This window comes from Gopherus flavomarginatus, chromosome 10, assembly GCF_025201925.1.
Source record: "Gopherus flavomarginatus isolate rGopFla2 chromosome 10, rGopFla2.mat.asm, whole genome shotgun sequence".
In the NCBI taxonomy this organism is placed as follows: Eukaryota; Metazoa; Chordata; order Testudines; family Testudinidae; genus Gopherus; species Gopherus flavomarginatus.
This window is the reverse complement of record NC_066626.1, coordinates 16,721,148-16,744,464: the sequence shown is the minus strand read 5'-3', so window position 1 is coordinate 16,744,464 and position 23,317 is coordinate 16,721,148. Positions and strand designations below refer to the sequence as shown.

At 44.6% G+C, this 23,317-nt stretch overlaps 1 protein-coding gene across 1 annotated transcript in view; it reads left to right on the top strand.

Annotated features, from left to right (window-relative positions):
- The window catches only part of CPS1 (carbamoyl-phosphate synthase 1), a 137,241-nt gene that overhangs the window by 5,248 nt on the left and 108,676 nt on the right, over window positions 1-23,317 (top strand). Inside the window, exons 2-5 of the mRNA XM_050916118.1 lie at window positions 15,208-15,317; window positions 19,276-19,420; window positions 21,118-21,207; window positions 22,123-22,179. Of these exons, the coding sequence (XP_050772075.1) occupies window positions 15,208-15,317; window positions 19,276-19,420; window positions 21,118-21,207; window positions 22,123-22,179 (402 nt within the window). The remainder of the gene's footprint in view (window positions 1-15,207; window positions 15,318-19,275; window positions 19,421-21,117; window positions 21,208-22,122; window positions 22,180-23,317) is intronic.

Here is a 23,317-nt window from a genome sequence, read left to right as displayed (position 1 = left end):
AATATCTTTTGTTGGACCAACTTCTGTTGGTAAGAGGCAAGCGTTTGAGCCACACAGAGCTCCTCTTCAGATATGGAAAACTTAGGGCACATCTTCACTGGCAGCGCTTTAACATGGCTTGTGTGGTCGCAGTGCAGCACTGGGAGAGAGCTCTCCCAGGGCTCTAAAAAAAACACCTCCATGAGGGGCATAGCTCCCAGCACTGGGAATGCGGCTCCCAGCGCTGGTGCACTGTCTACACTGACACTACAGCGCTGAAACTTACTGCGCTCAGGGGGGTGTTTTTTCTAACCTCTGAGCGAGGGTAGTCAAGTCCTTACTCAGTGTCACAGCTAAATACAAGGTGGCACAGATTGTTTTGCATAAGTAGTTAACACACATTTCAAGGTGAAGTGGCTTGTTAATACTCCTCCAGTCGTGGGGGAGGGGAGGGGAAAAGAGAGGGAGAAAGCAGCTGAGCAGTGAGTTTGTTAGTCGATAACAGGTTGTTGTAATAAGCCATAAATCCACCGTCTTTATTAAACCATGATTTTTAGTGCTAAGCAAAGTTATGAGTTTAAGCTCCCAGGCTTGTCTTTTAAAGATATTGTGCAGGTTGCCTTTGAGGATGAGGACTGTGAGGTCAGAGACAATGTTCACCCACAAGTAATAGTGTTTTTGTCTTATCACCTCTGGGTGAACACTTTTCACACAGGCTATGTCTACATGAGAGACTTTACAACAGCAGAGCTGTATCAATGCAGCTGCGCTGCTGTCAAATTGCTCGTGTAGTGCCGATGGGAGAGAGCTCTCCTGTCGACATAATGAAACCACCCCCAACGAGCGACGGTAGCTACGTCGGCGGGAGAAGGTCTCACACCAACATAGTGCTGTGCACACTACCACTTATGCCTACGATGCTTATGTCGCCTGTGTGTGTGTTTTTTTCTGCACCCCCAAGCGACATAAATTTTGCCGACGTAAGTGGTAGAGCTGGCCTCAGTCTGAGTACATTTCCCAGGTCAGGTCTACGCTACAGACCTATATCGGTATAAATACTGTAGGAGTGTGTGGCTGTCCCTCCCTGTCAATCTCGGAGGGAGGCCACACCTCCTCATTATCACATACCTACAACCAGGAGTGGGGTGGCAACGGGGGGTATGGGAACCTAGGCCCACCCTACTTCAACAGGTCCCAGCCCAGGGCCCGAAGAGTGGCGGAGGTATCATAACCTTAGTTCCACATTTGGACCTTAGCGTCCAAAATATGGGGGTTAGCATGAAAACCTCCAAGCTTAGTTACCAGCTTGGACCTGGTACCTGCTGCCACCACTGCTAAAGGTCCACTGAGCTGTGACCTCAATTTTACCATGTACTGGTCTTCGGGAATGCTGTACCCAAGACAGGCTCTTTCAAAATTTTTCAAGAAGGCCTTGGTGTTATCACCTGCCTTGTAGGTGGGAAATTTTCTTTGCTGTGGAGCAATAATTGGCGCCGGGTTGTTAGGGTTGGCTGGCACATGCAGCCCAGCTTTTGCCAACTCCAGTTCATGTTTTTTCTGTTTTTCCTTCTCTTTATTCTCTTTTTGGTGTTTTTTCATTTCTCGGTGGTGGGCCGCCTCCTCTTCTTCTTGCTTCCTTCTGTGGGCCAACTCTTCTTCTGCTTGTTTCCTTCGGTAGGCTACCTCTTCTTCTTCTAGTTTTCTTTTGTGTGCTGCCTCTTGGGCTGCCTGTTCTCTTTGGAAGGCTGCCAGTTTGATGCTTTTTTCCTTTTCTTTTATCTCCATCTCTTTTTGTTTTATTTCCAGTTGTCGCCTGTGTTCAGCTTCTTTGAGTTGCTCTTCGGCCTCAATTTTTGCCTTAGAAGTTATGATTTCTGTTTTCTTGTGTTGGGGTGCCCTCCGGTGTTTATTTTCTGAACTGCAGGCTCTCTGTTGCCTCCTGAAGTCTGCCTAGCAACAGTGCCTTTAGCTAATCTTCAATGTTAAGTAAACCTGAAAAACCACTTTATTTGCATGCCTATAGTGCTGGAACTTGCCTCCTAATGGGAGGGCTATTGCATGACAAAAGACCCTTAACAGTCTGGTAATGGCTTCTTGCTTAACATGCAAGCCACAAACTGCCAGAGAGAGCAGAAAAAAAATTTTTCTCTGGTTCCCTTTTAAAACCAACTGTTTCTTTCTCTGCTAAAAAGCCCTTAGCAGAGAAAAGAAAAATATAATATTCCTACTGGCTTTTGGATTCTGTCTATATCCCACCGCTGCCACCATATCTTCGGATCCCACCGCTGCCACCATATCATAACCTTAGTCCCAGATTTGGACCTTAGCGTCCAAAATATGGGGGTTAGTATGAAAACCTCCAAGCTTAGTTACCAGCTTGGACCTGGTATCTGCTGCCACCACCCAAAAAATTAGAGTGTTTTGGGCACTCTGGTCCCCCTGAAAAACCTTCCCTGGGGACCCCAAGACCCAAATCCCTTGAGTCTCACAACAAAGGGAAATAATCCTTTTTCCCTTCCCCCCTCCAGGTGCTCCTGGAGAGATACACAGACACAAGCTCTGTGAATCCAAACAGAGTGAATCTCCCTCTCTGTTCCCAATCCTGGAAACAAAAAGTACTTTCCTATTCCCCCAGAGGGAATGCAAAATCAGGCTAGCAATCCAACACACAGATCTCCCCTTGATTTTTTCCTCCCACCAATTCCCTGGTGAGTACAGACTCAATTTCCCTGAAGTAAAGAAAAACTTCAACAGGTCTTAAAAGAAAGCTTTATATAAAAAGAAAGAAAAATACAAATGGGCTCTCTGTATTAAGATGATACAATACAGGGTCGATTGCTTAAAAGAATATTGAATAAACAGCCTTATTCAAAAAGAATACAAATCAAAGCACTCCAGCACTTATATTCATGCAAATACCAAAGAAAAGAAACCATATAACTTACTATCTGATCTCTTTGTCCTTACACTTAGAAACAGAAGACTAGAAAGTAGAAACTGCTTCTCCAAAGCTCAGAGAAAACAGGCAGGCAGACAAAAGACTCAGACACACACTTCCCTCCACCCAGAGTTGAAAAAATCCGGTTTCCTGATTGGTCCTCTGGTCAGGTGCTTCAGGTGAAAGAGACATTAACCCTTAGCTATCTGTTTATGACAGGAGGGTGGAGTGTTTTGCCACTGGGTCAGCAGGGATCCGGCTGCAACACGCTGACCTGGCATCAGGCAGCCACTCAGCCAGACTACAGTCGGCTGCCCCGGGCTACTTCCTGCCCTCCCCTTGGGGTGTACCTGGATCTGAGGGTTGTCTTCCATTTCTCTGGGATGAATTGCCAATGGCAGTTCCAGCAGTGACTCAGTCTGCTGTGACTAACAGCTCTGGGGTGACTGACAGCTCTGGAAGATCTGTCGAATCCTTGGGGCAGCAGAGGTCCTCTTCGGCTTCCCATGCCAGGGGCAGGTGGGAAGCACCCATCTTCCTTGGTGGCTGCAGCCCAACTGAGCTGCAAGGTCCACCTTTTGTACTTCTTGTACCGCCCTTCTGCCTCCAGCGTGGCGGGCATGGCTTTCCGAGCCCCACCCACTAGGGGACGGGCAGTAGTCCCTCCCTGTCAAACTCAGAGAGAGGCCACGCCTCCTCACTACAACTCCCTTGCTCAGAGGTATAAAAAATCCACACCTCTAAGCAGCAGTTATACTGATCTCACCCTTGTGTAGACAGCACTATGTTGACAGAAGAGCTTCGCCCATTGCCATAGCTACTAGCTCTCACGGAGGTGGATTAACTACGCTGATGGGAGAAGCTCTCCTGTTGGTGTAGGAGCAGCAGCATTTTAAGTGTAGACCTGTCCCTAGACCTGAAGAAGAGCTCAGTGTAGCTCGAGAGCTTGTCTCTCTCACCAACAAAAGTTGATCCAATAAAAGATAATACCTCACCCACCTTGTCTCTCTAAAATCTGGGGACTGACATGGCTACAATGCTGGATACAGTAATCCACTTGTCTGAAAAGTCTCACTGACACCCTGGATTGTTGGAGGTGGATGAACAGAATAGAAAAAGCAGATGAGTTAGTTGCAGCTCATTTAGAGATGATCTTGAAACAAACCACCTGAGCAGAATCCTGTTTCCTCTCAACTTTCAGGGAGCTTCAGATCTAGATCTGGATCCAGTATTTCGAGACCAAGTGTTTTTCATCTGTGTGAGAGGAAAGAAATTGGCTCCTACCATGGAGAAGTGTTTGGCTCTGAACTGATCAAAAAATGGGGCAACAATCTGAGATAATTTGAAGTTGTTTCCATTTAAGTGCTCATTTAGTGACCCATTCTCATTTTCAATCAATTTTTCACAACATATTTCTGATATTTTAATGGACATTTTTTACCAAAATTTGTTCCTTCATTTTCTGTGAGTCAGTAAATGAGAATTTGAAAACAACTTCAGTAAAATTTCAATGAAAATTGGTTTGGAAAAATATTATGGAGAATTCCACAAAAACTGTACAATTTTGAGAACGTCAACTGTTTTTTGCAGTAAGCTTCATTTAAAAAAAAAAAACAACCACCACCATTTTCTGATTGGATAAAAATTCTGTGGAAAATTGTGACCTGGTCTGCTTGAACGAGGGAGATGGTGAAGAAATAAGAGACAATGCCACCAAGAGCATGCTGAAACTGATACTGGACTGGCGTGTTTCCCAAGAGGAGTATGATACTCAGCAAAACACTGACATGAATGAACTAGGAAAGAACGAATTTAAGATATAGGATAACGGAGATGCAGAGTTGGTAAAAATAAATAAAATAGAGTTGCCAACATTGTGTATTGATATTATGGTTAAGACAGCAGTTAGACAATTGCTCTGTGGATGCTGATATTACTGTTGCCACAAGTACTGCAGACTTTAGGGAAAAAGCAGCAGGAACTGGGATGTGTGCATGAAGCAAAGCCACTATTCACTCCCATAGCACAGTGATACAGCATTTGCAATGCAATACATTCCATTCATTTTGCCATTGTGGTACACTGTGGCCACTTTTACTGCATTAAAATTTTGCTTTTGCCCTTTGTAACCTGGAATCCTGTTTGAACAGTCTCTCTTGTAAGATGTTCCTATTTCTGCTCTGGCCAGGTATACCAAGAGAGCAGCCTTTACAAAAATAAAGAGCACATGCAAGGACATGGTCATTCTTCCTTTTAATACCCTCTATCTGAGCTTTTTTTGAACCTCTGTGCTTGAGAGGGGCAGAAATGTGGGTATGTTTTATTTGGAGATGGGCCTAAGATACCATGAGGATCTAGATAGGTTTAGGCCAGGGTTCTGGTTTAAGACACAGTCAGGGATAGGGTTTGCATTCAGATTCATTGCACAAAATGAATTTCTGCTGCATCTGAACCTGTCATAAACAGATAGCTAAGGGTTAATGTCTCTTTCACCTGAAGCACCTAACCAGAGGACCAATCAGGAAACCGGATTTTTTCAACTTTGGGTGGAGGGAATTTTGTGTCTGAGGTCTTTGTTTTATGTCTGCCTGCTTTCTCTGAGCTTTGGAGAAGTAGTTTCTGCTTTCTAATCTTCTGTTTCTAAGTGTAAGGACAAAGAGATCAGATAGTAAGTTATATGGTTTCTTTTCTTTGGTATTTGCATGAATATAAGTGCTGGAGTGCTTTGATTTGTATTCTTTTTGAATAAGGCTGTTTATTCATATTTCTTTTAAGCAATTAACCCTGTATTTGTCACCTTAATACAGAGAGACCATTTGTATGTATTTTTCTTTCTTTTTTATATAAAGCTTTCTTTTTAAAACCTGTTAAAGTTTTCTTTACTGGGAAATTTCAGGGAAATTGAGTCTGTACTCACCAGGGAATTGGTGGGAGGAAGAAATCAGGAGGAGATCTGTGTGTGTTGGATTTGCTAGCCTGATTTTGCATTCCCTCTGGGTGAAGAGGAAAGTGCTTTTGTTTCCAGGACTGGGAACGGAGAGGGGGAGTCACTCTGTTTGGATTCACAGAGCTTGTGTCTGTGTATCTCTCCAGGAGCACCTGGAGGGGGGAAGGGAAAAAGGATTATTTCCCTTTGTTGTGAGACTCAAGGGATTTGGGTCTTGGGGGTCCCCAGGGAAGGTTTTTCAGGGGGACCAGAGTGCCCCAAAACACTCTAATTTTTTGGGTGGTGGCAGCAAGTACCAGGTCCAAGCTGGTAACTAAGCTTGGAGGTTTTCATGCTAACCCCCATATTTTGGACGCTAAGGTCCAAATCTGGGACTAAAGGTATGACAGAACCCCATGTAGAAAATAAGCATCTGTGGACCTATTAACGTGTAACAGTCTCTAGAGCAGCATCACAGCATGGAGTCTGGACTCTTATGGGAGTTAAATAGAAAAATAATGAAAAACTTATCCTGTAGAACTTAACAGAGAATTTAATCTTGCCTGTAGAAGTCTATAAAATTGTTCAAAAAATCCCTGAAGAAATTGTATAATTCTCTATTAAATTCTATAAGTTTTGAATTGAATTTTCCTGTAACTTTCTGGATTTTATCCATATTAGATTTTATAAGACTTTTGCATAATTATACCCCACCCGCCCCCTCCCCTAAATACACCCAGCCAGAGCAAAGTCTGCTGAGTTGCTGGATTTGGGCCTGCATGAAGATTTTATGATTTACGTAAATTTTTCTACTAAGTGGCTGATGGAGAACATAGAGGAATGAGCTCCCAGGAAATAGGACCAGCCCTGCTCCACCAACATATGTTAATCCTGAAAAGGAAGGGATGCCCGAGAAATTCAGCCTTCAGAGCAATTCACCCCTTACTTCTTCTACTGACCAGGGTGATGGCTGGTTTTGTCACGGGGATTCCGGTCAACTAGGAGCAGACCTGAGACCGCTAGTTAATTTCACTTGGAAGAAGGGGGCCTCAGGGAATGTTTACTGTAACAAGGGAGTTAGCATAATAGGGTTCACGCTAATCGAGTTTCATTGCATTTCAGAAAGGAGCAGAGATACTGCAGCTCATATCACTTAATGCTCAGCTAAGTCCAATGCAGTTAGGTAGGGATGTAAAGAGTAATATGAGCCATAAATAGAAGGCTTGTAACTAGAGAGACAAACTGGTAACCAGAAGATTGGAAAATCTAAAAAAAAACAAACAAAAAAATTACCCACCAGGAACAAGCTAAAAATATAATTAGAAGAGGAAAATAAATAAATTGAATGCTGGCTTTTGAGACTATTTCAGACAACTATCAAAGGGCTGTCCAAAAATATTTGAGGCAGGCAGAAAGTAAAAGAGAAAATTGGACCTTAGGAATTGGAAAGAGGGACTAAGGAAACAGCAGATCAGTTAAGGAGTTACTATACTTCTGTCTGCTCGGAGAAGGAGGAGGATGAGCTGAAATGGGGATCCTATTTCCAGATGGGCTGGGGTGAAGTTAATGCACAGGTACACAGGAGAAGCAAGGTAGTCTTGTAATTAAGAGTGAACTGGGACTTTGGGGATCTGGGATCAATCCCCAGGTGTGCTACAAGTTTACTGTGTGATCTTGGGCAAGTCATGTAATCTCTTTGGTCAGTTCTCTTTTCTGTAAAATGAGGATAATACTTCCTTTTGTCCATCTCTTGTGTGTCTTGTCTACCTAAATGAAATTCTTGTGACTAGAGTAGAACACTTCCTGAACTAGCTTCCAAGACAGGGATTACACATTGCTTTGACCCATGGAATTCAGATACAGAGCTAAAGTTCCCCAAAGCTCCAGAGGAGTTGGAGATTTGGAGTTCAGTCCTGTTATAGAGATAAACCTAAGCTACAAATTCCCTATCCAGCTCTGAATCCAGAACTGAACTTCTCTACAGTTTAGGAGGTTTATATCCAGCATTCTGGTTTGTTTCCCTCTCTGGTTTGAACAAAATCAGAGCTGGCTCAAATCGTCACCCTAAAGTCACCCTAAAGAATCTGAATCTCCCTTGAGTTTTAAAACAAATTGAATTCATTTTTGTGTGTGTGTTTTTTTTTAAATAAGAAATATTCCTCCTTCTCTGCTCTTCCTGATTTTTAGCCAGGAGCAAATATAAATATCTGGCTTGGCTGAAATCAGGAATACTGGAAATTGCAAAAGAGGGGCTGATTGTGTGCAATTTTCAGTTGGATTTCTAGACCAAAATGGCTTAGAGTTTGCTTCAAGAGGCCTTTCTGCCTCTGTTGAGGGGAGACTCCAAGCTTGCTATAAGTCTATTTGGTGTGAGGAAGAGGCTGCATTACATTTTCAGCACCAGGAATCTGCTGCTGAAGGAATTTAGGCACTGCCACACCTGCAAAATTTTCTGCCCATCTGGCCAGTTGACTGCTCCATGAGAAGACAAGGGTGTATTCTAGAGCCAAGGCAGATATGGCATATGCAGTCATGGTCTGTCCTTAATAAATACTTCCTGCTTCAGAAAACTGCTTCTAAATAGAGAAAACAAATGGGTTCCAACGCAGCTCAAGTTCCAGTGTGGTTTCCTTTGTTTACCAGTGACCACATACTGCCTGGAACCCTACAGCACACAGAGACATCTAGTGGCTGAATAGCAGACTGCAAGTCAACATAGCATTACAAAGACAATTGAAGAAAGTGTGGGAAGCCAGTGTAACCAACACCCCTCCTGGGTGTGGTGTTCTGTCCCATCTAGTGATACTGATACCACTTAGAGAGAGAGATTAATGAGTCTGCTCTACAGCCTTTTGGTTTTAGCTCATGCAGTAGAGGCTCATGTATTTAGCTCCAGAGGTCCCAGGTTTGATCTCGCCCACCGACAACCGGAGTCTGTCGGTGTTACACAGGCTATAGCAAGAGTATATTGAAGCGAGGAGAAATAAATCCAGGAAGTCAGTAAGAGGTTACCCTGTTTAGCAAGCCTAAATAGCAAAGGAATGCTTATTGGTTCATTTTGCTAAGTGATCTGAGCAGAGAAAAAAAACGATAGAGAAACCTGGAATTATGAAAAATTCTGATAAAGTAGAGAGGATTATAGCAGGTGCATTAAAGTTAATTCTGGGATAGTGATGTGACAGGTCTCAGAAATATTCTCTAAACTACAAATGGAATGCAGCTAGAATAGGGAATGTGGCTAGAGGAAGCTTTGTAAGTGCATGCACTGCACTGCAAATACACATCAGTTGAGGATAGTGGTTTTCCTTTACTACATGTTTATGCAGTGCCTAGTGCAATGGTGTCCTGATGTAGTTGAAGCCTCTATGTGCTATTGCAAGTATACAGGAAATCTAACAATAATAAATTACATGTTAATCCTGAAAAGTGTTGAAGTGCTTCACAAACTGTATTCAGGCAGCACTGTTAAACTGCGGTCACTGCTGGGGAAAGAGATATTAGCCGAACAGCAGCCAATGCACTTCACAGTTGTGGTTGGAGATGAAGTTTTAGTGCAGGCTACCAAGGAAAACTCCTCTTCTGAAAAATGCCAGAGTTCATACAGAGTGGGATGGAATTAGGGTTGAAACCTTTCTAATGGCTGGTAGCTGGACCTCCGAGGCCTCACCCTTTCTCTGCCGCTTCCCTCCCAGATTAAAAAAACAACAACAATGGACATCAGGTCTTGTCAAATGACATCAGGACACACAAGACAAAATCTGGACTGTCCAGGTGGAAACCAGATGGGTGGCAACCCTACAGGAACTCAGTTTTTAAGTTGAAAATCTCCTCCACAGTAAAAACTGATAGGCCCAAAGGTACAACTACACAGCAAAAAATAAAAAATCCCCACAGCCATAAGTCTGAGTCTGGGTCAGCTGACTTTGGTTCACGTGATGGCATTAAAAATAGCAGCATAGATATTCCTGCTTGGGCTGGAGCCTAGACTCTGGTAAGTGGGGAGGGCCTCAGAGCTGGGCTCTAGCCCAAGCCAGAATGTCTACACTGCTGTTCTTAACCCTGTGGCACTAGCTCTGAAAGTCCAACTCCGTTGACGCAGGTTCTGCGACTTGCTGGCGTGGGTGTTTTTTGCTGTGTAGATGTAGCCTCAATCACCTTTCCTATTAACTAAAAGTAGGCTAACAGCGCAGGGAGGTGGTAATGCTCACACTAGCAATGTGAGTAAGAGTAGTTGCTCCAAGGATGCAGAGTAAAGAAATAAGGCTCTTAGATAATGATAGACCAAAGAGAGGGAAATATCTCCACATCTCTAGGCATGCAGGGGATAGTTCACCGGTGCTGCAAAGGAGCTGTACAAAGACCATTGTACTCCTTAAATCCCTGCATAGGACTTTGTGGGTGTCTGGAGGTAGGAATGGTTTGCAATGGTTGTGTAGGGAGGTTGTGTAGAGGGTGGTGAGGGATCTGAGGTGTGAGTAGGGTGACCAGATGACCCTGGGGGGGGCAGGGTGCCACCGAAGCAAAAAAAAAAAAAAAAAAAGCCAAATATCAGGACAAATGGCGTCCCGACAATACATCCGTCGGGACGCAGGACAAACAGCTGAATATAGGGACAGTCCTGATTTTTTCAGGACGTCTGGATACCCTGGGTGTGGGTGCACATTTACAATTGGCACAGAAGGCTAGAGACTACAGCAGCAGCACCTATCACAGGTCCTACTTTGAGGGCTAGATCTTAATTCCCCAAACCACTCTACCTGCACAGAGCTGGCTTTATGTAGGTGGCATGAATTAGCCTCTACGGGAACAACATCTTCTGAGGCCAAGAGTTTCTGAAAGAATGAGGTTCTAAAGTTGGGCTCCTAAATTGATATTCAGGGTTGGATTTTTCAACAACACCTAGGAGCATAAATCCCATAGGAAACCTAACCCATAAACTGCCAGATAAGTGCCCTGATTTTCAAAGGTTCTGGGCAGCTGGCAACTTCTATTGAAATCACCTTTCATTTTCAGATACCACCTGTGGTCCATGTGCTGCAGACCCTTTTATTTTAGTGACTGTAGAAAGTCCCTCTGAGGAAGATGTTTCTTCTGTAGGCAATGGAGTGTACAGGCACTCTGCGGAAGGAACCACTGCTTTGGAATGAGGAGTTCATCAGACTTATCAGCACAGTTAGATTTGGAAATTGATCGAGTTATTTCATTAAGTAATATTTGAGGCTGGAATTGTCAGAGGGGCCCTAGGGAATTAGCCACACAGTGTGTGTGGGGAAGTGTCTTTAGTACCCCCGCAAAAATATTAGGGATTGCATTAATTAATAAAGGAAATGCTGAGTCTGGAACAGAAGCTCATTTATCTCACTTTATTCAGCATGGACAAATTGAATCATGGTACAAAACTATTCATTAATGGTATATTGAACAGCTAATGTTCTTACTAATTTTTACCTTTAGTCCCCACAGATAATAATAATAAAAAAGCCCCTGCAACCTTGGCTCTCCACAGAGAGGAGAACCTTACTAATTTGCCCGATGACTGGGAGACCCCTTGACAAAGACTGAATGTTGCACAGTAGTAAGTGAATGGAAAAAAACAAAGGAAGATGCAAAGATAGTACTTCTCCAAATGTATTTTAATTCAGTTACTTGTCAACTGTAGTTTTTGCAATGTCTTGTCATATACTAATACATGAACTGCAGTGTATTTATAACAGCCGTGAAGTACTTAATATACACAATTTTGGATGAATGTTTGCTGTGATTGTTCAGTGCTGTAAATGAAATTCTTCCTGTCTTTGAGTGTTCATTTAATTTGCCACAAATGGAAAGTAGTTTCTCCATCCCACTCTGCAGCAAAGTGATGGTGGCATATTCTTTTTAACAACAAAATGCAAGGGTTCACCCTCTAAGATATGCAGAAAGCTACTTCCAGCAGCGACAAGCTTAGCACAGCTCCTCCAGCCTTGGCCAGTGGAGTTTCCATATTGGCTCTGTGACAAAGTTCCTTCTCTACCTTGGTGGGTCCTGTGCTTATTTGGCAGATTTGCTTACCTCAGTGATCTTCCCCACAGTCTGGGTCAACTCCTCCTGTGTCTGATCAGGAGTTGGGAGGTTTGGGAGGAATCTGGGCCCACCCTCTACTCTGGGTTCCAGCCGAGAGCCCTGTGGATTGCAGCTGTCTATAGTGCCTCCTGTAACAGCTGCATGACAGCTACAACTCCCTGGGCTACTTCCCCAAGGCCTCCTCCAAATACCTTCTTTATCCTCACCACAGGATCTTCCTCCTGGTATCTGATAATGCTTGTACTCCTTAGTCCTCCAGCAGCACAGCCTCTCAGTCTCAGCTCCTTGTGCCTCTTGCTCCCAGCTCCTCTCACACGCACACTACACTACACTACACTACACTACACTTCCTTTCCTTTCCCGACGTGACTTGACCTGACATGACTGGAGTGAGCTCCTTTTTAAACTCAGGTGCCCTGATTAGCCTGCCTTGATTGACTGCAGGTGTTCTAATCAGCCTATCTGCCTTAATTGGTTCTAGCAGGTTCCTGATTACTCTAGTGCAGCCCCTGCTCTGGTCACTCAGGGAACAGAAAACTACTCATTCAGTGACCAGTATATTTGCCCTCTACCAGACTTCTGTACCCACTGGTTTGGATCTGTCACAGCTTCCAAGACTACTGATACTGCTTTTGAGCCAGCCCTGTTTGGGTCCTGGCTGTCAGGACTGCATGCAGAGTTCGGCTGCCAGATGGGAACTGCTAATTTGTTAAACCAGCTCTAGGGAAAGGCATAGCGTAGTTAATGCTCAGAACGAGGAATCATTTGCCCAACTATTCCCAGAGCTCCCACTGACTCATATGACTGTGGGCAACTCAAATAACCTCTCTGCCCTAGTTTGCTCAGCTGTAAAATAGATCATAATTCCACAAAGCATTAAAAAGCTAACGTTCGCTATCTGTTACACTTACCATGGAGATCTATTTGAAGTAAAGGAGAAAATTGAAATAGTGTCAGATACCACTGATAAGAAATGCTGGCTTTTTAATGGGGATCGCTGTACTTATCTTCCGTGCAAGGGTGTTGTGGCTTAATTAATGTCATAAAGAGCTTTGAAATCCTCCTATGAGCAGTGGTTGTAATTACAGAATGAAAGTATTAGGTCACCAGTCCATAGCCACAGTATCTCTCTTGGCATAATTCCTACCTATGAAAATTAGCTCATCTAAGTGGGAGTGCAGTCACTGACTTTCATGGTCTGGGAGTGGAATACAAATGTGGTGGTATAGTTACAGAAACTCTAGTTAGGGTGACCAGATGTCCTGATTTTATAGGAACAGTCTCAATATTTGGGGCTTTGTCTTATATAGGCGCCTATTACCCCCCATACCCATCCCGATTTTTCATGCTTGCTGTCTGGTCACCCTAACTCTAGGACAAGGTGTCTCCATAACTTACGTGCCCCCCTACCACTTCTGAGGGAAGAAGACCTACAAATTGCGGTAATCAGAGATGACACACCCACAATACCATACCGACCCATCTCATTGCTGTTCAGCTCAGAGGCTGCTGGCATAAGCCGTAGAAACGATGAATGTGCTCAGGATGGATGTATTTTACCTTGATATATCAAGTAATTTTAAAACAAGACAAAGTACCTGTGATCACAGTAAAGTTCCTTTGAAAGCGATGGACAAGTGACAGAAACACCATCCACAAGTAACAATGCTACTCCAGCAAAATGGTCACAGCAGTTATAGTTTATATCATAGTTAGCTCAGAGGCCTGTAGTGGGGTCAGCTGCCTTCAGAGTGCCACCTCGTGGCCAGAGGTACCTCGGCGGTGCCCTACCTCATTTTTGCTGTTCTTCAGGGCTCCTCAGACAATTCCACAGACTGCAAAGGAAATTGAACATTCCCTTCTTGGTGTCCAGTTTACTTAGTCCTCCAGTCCACTGGTCCTGCAGGCCCCAATCTCAGTTCAGTGTCTCTCTCCTGATAATCTGAAATACTGGTCTTCCAAAATGGAACTCAAACTCACGCAGTCCTCATCTCAGTTTCAGTGGGGCACAACCCCCTCCTGTCTTTCTGCCTCCTAGCATCTCCCACCTGGAATTTGTCCTTCCCCACTGGTGCCTTTCCCCCAGTGCAGGAGATTACTTAGGCCTGGGGTATACTAAAAAATTAGGTCAACCCAGCTATGTCACTCAGGCATATGAAAAATCCGCCCCCCCAGTGACGTCATTAAGCCGAACTGACCCCTGGGGTAGACCGTGCAAGGTCAATGGAAGGATTTCTGTGGAGCTAGCTACTGGCTCTCAAGGAGGTGTCTTTACAACAGGGATGGGAGAACCCCTCCCATCACTGGAGCAAGCGTCTATTCTGAAGCACTACAGCAGCACTGCTGCAGCATTTCTAGGGAAGACATAACCTTACTCTCTTCAGGCATAGCAAGAGATTCACAGTCCCTCTCAGGTGTGACTCACTCCGGAATCAGAACTGGCTAGCCCCAGCCCTCCAGCCATTAAGGGGCAAGCCACCTCATTGCAAGGCCCCAGTGATGGATGGGACCTATTGTGCTAAGCACTCCCTAAGACAACCACTAACTCACTGAGGTTAGGAAGAAGCTCTCCCAGGGGACATGTTATTCTATAAATATCTGCTGTGGGGTTTCTTGCATCTCCCTCTGAAGCATCTGAAGCTGGCCACTGTCGGTGGCAGGATGCTGGACTAGATGGACCAAGGTGTGATCCAGTCTGGCAGTTCCTATGCACTCAGAGCTGGACCCTGTGAGGCAGTTGGCACTCTGACCCAAATCTAGCAAACCACTTAAGCACATGCTTAATGTTAAGCATATGAGTTAGCCCACTGAAGTCCAAGTTAAGCATGTGCTTATGTGCTTTGTTGGATCAGGGCCAGCATGTTCAGCATCTTGTCAGATCGAGCCCCGAACAAACGCATAATAAAGAGACAGTGACTTGCCTAAAGAGTTTATACCCTCAGTTAACTGCAAGATACAGAAGGTGGATGACATGAACAACAGTCTGGGAGGCAGAGACAAAATGGTCCAACAAGCACCTTTATGTCTAGCCTAGCTCTGTACTCAATTTAACTTGTCACCCATGTAGCTGTTGCCAGCTGACTGTGCTCTGTAAGCATCATGGCAGAAAGGAGCATGAAGGAGGCATCTGAAGGAGGATAAGGTAGTATGGGGGATGAGGGAATTTGTGCTTTGCATCACAAGTGGCATGGGAGCCGTGTACCTTGGAAGTTTTCCTATTAACCACAAGTCTTTTCCCAACTTTAGGGTGTGCTCATGTAAAATACAGATCTGAGTGTCATCATGTAATTTGTTTCTCTAGGCACAGACGGCAAACTTGGTGCTAGATGATGGAACAAAGATGAAGGGTTATTCCTTTGGCCATCCGTCGTCCGCAGCTGGTGAAGTTGTCTTCAACACTGGTCTTGCTGGGTAAGGCAAAAACAAAGGATACATAAGTAGAGATGCTTTTGGTAATGCAGCATTAAATGGCGGAAAGAAGATAAACAGCTTTCTGCTCATTATTACTTATTATTATTATTAAATTAATAATAATGTATTATTTGTATCACCATAACAAGTAGGAGCCCTAATCATGGACCAGGACCCTGATGTGCTAGGTGTTGCACAAACACAGAACCAAAAGACAGTCCCTACTCCAAAAAAATTGCAATCTTAGTATAAGACAAGAGACAACAGGTTATATGGATCTAGACAGACTAACTGGGATGTATAAAGAAACTATGAGACAATACTGATCAGCATGACAAGCAGTGGTCAGTTCAAACTGGTAGCCTAACTGTTGTCAATTTTTTTGTGTGCATCATGGTAAAGGAGAGTTTGAGGAGGGATTTGAAGGTGGAAAAAAAGGTAGTTTTGTGGATATTTTTGGGGAATATTTTTGAGTTTTTCCCAAACATGATGGGCAGCATCATGGTAGAAAACATAAAGAGTTCAGAGCTCACAGAGACTTTCTGAAACATTCTATCATGCCATCCCTATTTTGCAAACTGATAACTATGGTAAATCCCTTCCCTAAGCTTTAAAATGCAGCCACTTCTGTGTTGAAACATGGTAACAGCTTAATGGCACGAAGCGGTAAGTTGTAACATATTGGCCAAGTGTGTCTTCATCTCCCCCTAGTGGCTCGGTCCCATATCGTGGTATATGAGTCTGCTACTGTCTCTAAGCCAATGGAGCTCGTCCCTTAGCTCAAGCAATAGAGGCTGGTGCTTTTAAATCCACAGGACCCAAGTTCAGCCCTCTCACAGGTTCCATCTGGGGGCATCATTACAAGTGGTGACTCATGCAGGGATCAAACATGCTGTTGACCTCTGAACCCCTCAGCTAGGGAGAGCGTGTGATGCACACTAGCATGTTGGGACTCTTTGTCCAACTTTAATGTAGAAGCTCATGAGTCTACTATAGCCTCATGGACTCAGGGGGACCTGGTCAATCAGACAAGATCACTGGCTACTTTTTCTGCAGGATTGTCCAGATGAGAAAGTCAGCCATAGCACAAACTTGCTTGATATAATAAGATCATTAGTGAGGAACAGCAAGTGTCAATGGGAAAGAGAATTGAGACATTTCCAAAGTAAAACTGAAGCTCAAGGTTTCAATGCAAATCTTTGTGCACCTGCTCCACTCTCCCCAAACTCTGCTCTCCCTGTGTTGAACATATACTGCAAGATGGTTTTTTAAATAGTTCCATTGGTGAGAACAGTAAATTACAGCCTAAGAAATCTGTTCGGAAAGTTTTGCATCACAAGGCAATTACTTATGCTTTTCGACAGCACTAATTACTAGCTGTGTTAATATACCTGCCAACAAACAACTGTTTAATATAGATCAAAATGATGGAGGGCACCAGAGTTTTCTTCCCTGTGATAGATTATGGGTAATAAATCTTGTCACATCACAAAAGTCAAGCAACACCTGATGGATTAATTTCCCTTCAACACTGCAGCTCAGCGCCAGAAGCTGGATTTAGTATTCGTTTACTGACGATACGTAGAGGACACACTCAGAAGGAATGGTTTGTTCTAGGGGGACAGATGGGGAAGAAACAAAATATGAAGGGTTAAGGTTTATTTTACTGTCTATGGGCATAACCCCCTGCCTCCCAACCACCTTGGGTTTTGCAGGACTGTCCCACTTTGAACCCAAGCCCTCTGTCCTGGTCAAAGTAGAACATTTTCCATATTGAGTGGCACCCACAGACACATGTACGTTATGCATAGTGTGTGCCACTGGCAGAGGCAGAGTTTGGGAGGGCAGCGGTTTCAGCCCCATTGGGAGTGCACAGTGGCTGCAGGAGCTCAGGGCTGGAGAACGGGACCAAACCTGGGTGGACTGGGCTGGAAGGAGGAGGCTGAGTGTCGCGCAGACTCTGTGGGTGAGGTGCTGAGCCCAGGAGCTGCAGCAAAGATGGCTCCCAAGGATGGATGGTGACCAGCTGCATCCTGCTTTAGGGTGGTAGGAAACTCTGACTGCTACGGAGAAGAGAATGCTTCGGGGGGAAATAAGACCTTGCATTGTTCTCGCAGGCACAAATGTGTCTGGGTTTGTTACAAATCCAGGGATTGCAGGGCAGAGAGTGAGACCTCGGAGTTCTCCCTTGCTCTCAAAGTCCCAGAATAATTAAGGCCTCAAGTATTAAAAGGAATCAGTTCACCCGTGGATTGACTTTAATGACACTGTACCAGAATAAGGGTCTGTCAGGCACAGGACCTGGTCAGGATAGATAGCAAGTTACTAGTATGGAAGTGAGTGTGCTGATGAGCTGATGTAGGGTTGGCATAGGAGTGACTGTGCCAAGACCTCTCTTAAGCCTCTGAGCAATGCCCTGTGAGAACTGAATGTCACGAGAATCCTGACTAGATTCAGACTGAGCTTGTGAATTAGAAAAGACACGGCTCCATGTACTATGACAAACTGAATTCTTGAGTTGTCGCTTAACGTTACAGAGGAGAAAAGCTGGAGAGGTGTTTGAATTTTACATGACTAGAATTGGCCGACATTTTGGCGCATTTCCAATTTGTTGACAAGGTTTTTTGGTGACATTTTTTAATTTTGGTGAATGGGATGATTTTTCACAGAAATGGTCACAAAATATTCCACTAGTTGGTATAAAAATAATTTGGTTTTAGAAGAAAAAGCAGGAAGAATTGAAGACACTTTTGCAAAAAATAAAAAAGTTTCCCCTCTTTTTTTCCCTGACGTGTTTGCTCCCTTTTTGTGTTTGTTTCCCACGGATTTTCTAGCAGAGGAAGTGACTGGCAGGAATTTACAGAGATCAGGCCGGACTTGTCGTGCAAGCCCCGAGAGGATTGGACCCTGATGCCTCTTTAGTTCTTGTGCCACCTGTGTCATTCCTTGTGCCATTCCTCCAAGCTATAGGAAGCATTGTCCCTGCTTTAAGGGCATTATGTCCCAGTGCAGAGCTGTGCCTATATGTCACAGCCAAACCTAGTGGTTTTTTTCAATGTTTTTTTAATACAAATAACACACAAAGGTTAATTAAGTTGACTTTGTCATTAATGAAGGATGTTTGGTGGTGTAAACAATCCAATAGGAAGGAGACTATATATACGTACCAAATGTATGCATACCATGCATTTACTATAACCATATGTTAACACTGAAAATCTCATGCATATTTAACCAGAGCAGGAAATATATTTCCAAAAAGAGGACAAGCATACCGAGGAATATTTCACGGACATTGTTTAAGTGACAAGTCATTTCTCTGAGTTGTCTAGACACTCACTTGTCTGTATCAGCCTGCAACCATTCTGGGTTTTGTAGAGAGTTTTCCAGTGTTTGACAATTAATCTTTTGGCAGTGGGGCTGGTGTTCCATAAATATGTTTCTTGCTTATTGCTGATTTCTGGTAAACTGTGGGAGTTTCCAATTGCATACCATTTAAACAACAATTATAATACATTATGTGTCTATATAGGGCAAATTCATCCTGAAATACCCAATGTGCCTGGGAAAGTATACGAAAGGATCATTTCATCCACTCTGAAATACAGCCATTTCTGGGATGTAAGACAGCAAGTACTTAACAGTTCACAGCAACAGGACGTAGAGAAAGTGAAGAATTACTTATTCAATTGGTGCTGCAGAGGGAAATGTAGGCCAAGTGCAATTATCTGATTTGGAAAATGAGGCTAAAAATGTTCCAATACTGACCTCATAGAAACCTTAGGGTTGAGTATCAATTCATCAAAACATTTAGTCATGTGTTTAAATCTATCCCTCCTTGGGAGTTTTTTCCAGGCTCACCATTGCCTTGTATTTGGGAGTTCATTGCTGGCTGGTTTATGTTGGCTTTTGCGCCTCCAGCCCCATGCCAACAGTTGTCTGTTTGTTTTTCACCCAGGTACACTGAAACCCTGACAGATCCCAGCTACCGGGGGCAGATTCTCACAATGGTTAACCCCATTGTAGGCAATGGTGGGGTGCCAGACACCGCTGCCTTGGATGAAATGGGCCTCAGCAAGTTTTTAGAGTCTGATGGAATCAAGGTAATGGAAGCAGCAAAATCAGGGCTGGACAAAGTAGTCCAGTGGAGACGTGATTTAGAAATACAAATCCCTGGAGTGGATGGGAGCGCACTGACATCTTCCAGGCTCATCCACGGAGGGGGGAAAGTTAGATGGAACTTCCCAGAAACATGCAGAAGATTGGGGTTGTTTTTTTTCTTCGTCTTTCTGGTGCCTCAGATGTGATTTTGTCTCCCAGAGGCAAGTTGCCATAGAGAGATCAGATCATGGCAAGGGAGAGCCGTCTGAGCACAGAGACTGTCTTTCCTGAAGAGATTGGTGAAGGTCAGACTAGATCAGGGGTTCTCAAACTTCATTGCACCATGATCTCCTTCTGACAACACAAATTACTACATGACCTGAGGTGGGAGGAGGCTGGAGCCTGAGCCCTGCCGCCCTGGGCAGGGTGGGAAGGGACCAGAGCCCTCCCGTCCCAGGCTCAAGCCCTTGGGTTTCGGCTTCGGCCTCAGGTGTTGGGGCTTAGGCTTTGGCTTCAGCCTTGGGGCCCAGAAAATCTAATGCTGGCCCTGGCAACCCCCTTAAAATGGAGTCATGACCCACAGTTTAGGAACTGCTGGACTAGATGATCTAATGGTCTCTTCTGACCTTTAAAATCTGAATATCCTCCAGCAGGACCATTTGATACAGCAAGGATTACAGTTTTGCCAAGCTGCCGTTTGGAGTAGGAAAATGAGGTGTACTTAGCAAGTGTGCTCGCCAGCACAGGCTTGTAAACACCTCTAGTATAAACAGAGATAGAGGTGGGTTAAAATGCATCAGCTGCACATGATTAACGCTTCCACTAATCACAATTCATTGCACCGGGGTTGACCAGCCCTATGTGGCATGTGAAGATTTTAGCACTTGCACTTCCACTGTAAGGGTCCCAAAGCTCCTTTCGGCTTTTGGGTTGGTCCACATGCAGTGTTGCAGTGGTTTAACTAAGAAGGTGTAAATAACGTCCACCTTTGGTTAAACCAGTGCAGCTTCTCTGTGTAGACGAGCCCTTAGTTTAAACTGCCCCAGCTATTGGGGAAGGTAGATGGTACCATTATGGGAATAGCGATGGGAGACGTAGGGGTATGAGAGCAATGGTTGAAGTAGAAATGAAGTCCCAGGGAGGAGGGGGAGCTGCAGTGGTGCTGCTTACCAAAGCCAGGGAGAGGAGCAAGATCTCTCCTGCCTTCTAGCAGAGGAAGAAGAATGTTGGCTGGTTCGCAGGACATTAAGTCTCTTCCTTCTTCTCAGATGAGAGAAAAAGGACAGGAGAGCAAGAGAGTTGAAATGAAGCGCAATAGTGGTCACTGTCATTAAGTGTTTTCCAGAAGGACAATGATCATCGCACTGAAGCCAGCTAAAAACACTCTATATACTTCCCTCCATTGACCTTCTCCTGAAAGGAACTGCTGTAGTTGCCACAGCGATGTGATGTGATTGTACATGGGATGGAGCAGTGGTTTTGTATAATCACAAATGGTGGGGCTGGAGGAGATGATCCATGCCATTGTAACTGGGAGGGAAGTGACCTCAATATTTCCATTAAGATGTGGTCCACTCCATGACAAAGCTTGGAAATTCTGCCTATGCACATGTGCGCACACACATGGAGTGGGGACTTGGGTTTTCCTTACTTCCCATAAGAGCAATATGGAATTTCTTCTCTTCTTTTCTCTTTGCAGGTTTCAGGTTTGCTGGTTCTGGATTACAGCAATGACTACAGTCACTGGCGGGCAGTCAAAACTCTGGGACAGTGGCTGCAAGAAGAAAAGGTGAGAGATCTTTGGGCAACCAGACTGGATACTCGACATGGAATATCTGTTCTGAGGAAACTGCTAAGTGACTCCTTGAGTAATGGAAACCAGGAGAGGGAGATTCTGGTTTATAGTGAGCTAGAGCTCCTATTATCAGACCTTTGGTTTGTGCTGGCAGGCAAACCTCTGCTGTCTTTAGTTTGCAGTGGGCTTTTTCTGGGTTTCCTACTTCCGAGGCAATGAGGAGACATGGACAAGACTAACTAGGAGAAATGCTCATTAAGTGGGGATATTTGGTTCTTCGTTTTTTCACATTAGGTTAAGTTTATCCTCACTTCAGTTTCTCTCCCTGCCTGTGTGATTACTCTCCATTACTTTCCCTTCCAACTATTTCTCTCCAATGTGCTCCCCTCTTTCAAACTACTCCAGGTGCAGACACCAGTGTGTGCTGCTAATAGATCAGGGGTCTGCTCAGGTAGGCCCAGAGTCTGAGGTTGCTCACCCCAGTGTAAATTGGGAGTAAGTGCATTGAAGTTAATGGAGTCCCACTGATGGAAAACCAGAGTCGCACCCCTGAAGTCAATGACTTGTTGTCAGTGGATCTGTATCAGTTTACATCAGCTGACGACCCAGCCCCCTGGTGTTAGGCCAGAACGGAGCCCGCAGACTAGACAGAAAGGCATATGCCACACAGGTGTTTCATTGTACGGGTACCAGCTGCCCAGCACAGCACCTAGATACTTTGGGGAACCCTGCCATTTCTGAGAGGGGACATGGGGAGGGGAAGGAATGTGCAAAGGAAAGAGAGAGGGAATGAGAAGGAGAGATGTATCCTGGGACTGTCTCTCTCTGATAGGCTGCCCAGCAAGGTGATCTGTCTGTAACTTTCCCCTGACTGTTCTCTGACTGGGATCTCTTGTACGTTTCCTCCAGGTGCCTGCCCTGTGTGGGATTGACACAAGGATGCTGACTAAAATCATTCGGGGCAAGGTACGATCCCCCTCCCTGATCCCAAATACATTAAACCCAGCCTCATCTCGTGCTTTCCCTAATGGCTGAGAGAACCACAGTCAGCCATGGTGGCCTTGGGGCTATCGACTCATGCTGCTCCTCAGGACCCTGCTCTGCCAGGCACTGCGCACCACACATACTCTGACCTGCCAGCCAGAGCACTGGTCCAGATGAGATTCCTCCATCTGCAGCCCCATACGACTCCAGTACCCCTTGAGCTGAGGCAGAGCAGGAACTCCCTAACTGTCTTTGAGCTTCTCTCCTCTTGGCTTCCCACTCCGTACAAGTGGGTCAGTACAAAGCTGTGCTGACGTAGGTGCGGGCCGGTGGGAGAGGGGTTGCATGATACAGTCCAAACCTCCACTCCCTCCACCCAGCAGTGTATGAATGACCTAACTTGCATAGTATAGTATTTGCACAAATGAATACTAAGGAAAATGCTGGGCTTTGTAGACAGAAGACAAGTACTGTTGAATATAGTATGTTTGTAAATGGAAATACATTTTGTACTTCCTTGATACGTATCCCTTAATGGATCAGTGCCCCCTTCATCCATAGTAAATGTGCTTTCAATAACCATTTGCTTAGCATACACCGTACGGTAGTAATGCACATTATGTTGGACGCAGAGCGATATTGGTTTATGGTTTTTAAAAAATGCATCATGTTACCTTTTCTCCCACTAATCTCAGTCAGGTTGAAAAACTAGCTTAATATTTCACGCTATGTATGTTTATCAATGGGAGATGAGAAGAGGGTTTCACCATGATGAATGCATAAATGAACAGTAAACATGGGGCACCGTTTCACTAAGTAATCCAGTGTCAAGGTAAGACACTGTGCGTGTGAGGTGGGGGGAGAGGGTGTTGTAATAAACTTTTCCAGGGTTGCAAGGCAGTGCTCAGCAGTTTTCAGAGCTCCCAAGTGGCTGTCTCTTGAAGGTCACACGGGCCTTTTCAACTTCTGCCCCATATAAACTTCACCAAAGCAGCAAATGTGAGAAGGGAAAGAGAAGTCTCCTCAAAGTCCCAGAGAGAGGGCAACGTAGCAAAGAGTTTGTTAACGCATTTTACCTGAAATGAAGACCTGGGAGACAGACTCTGCCACCCCTACTCAC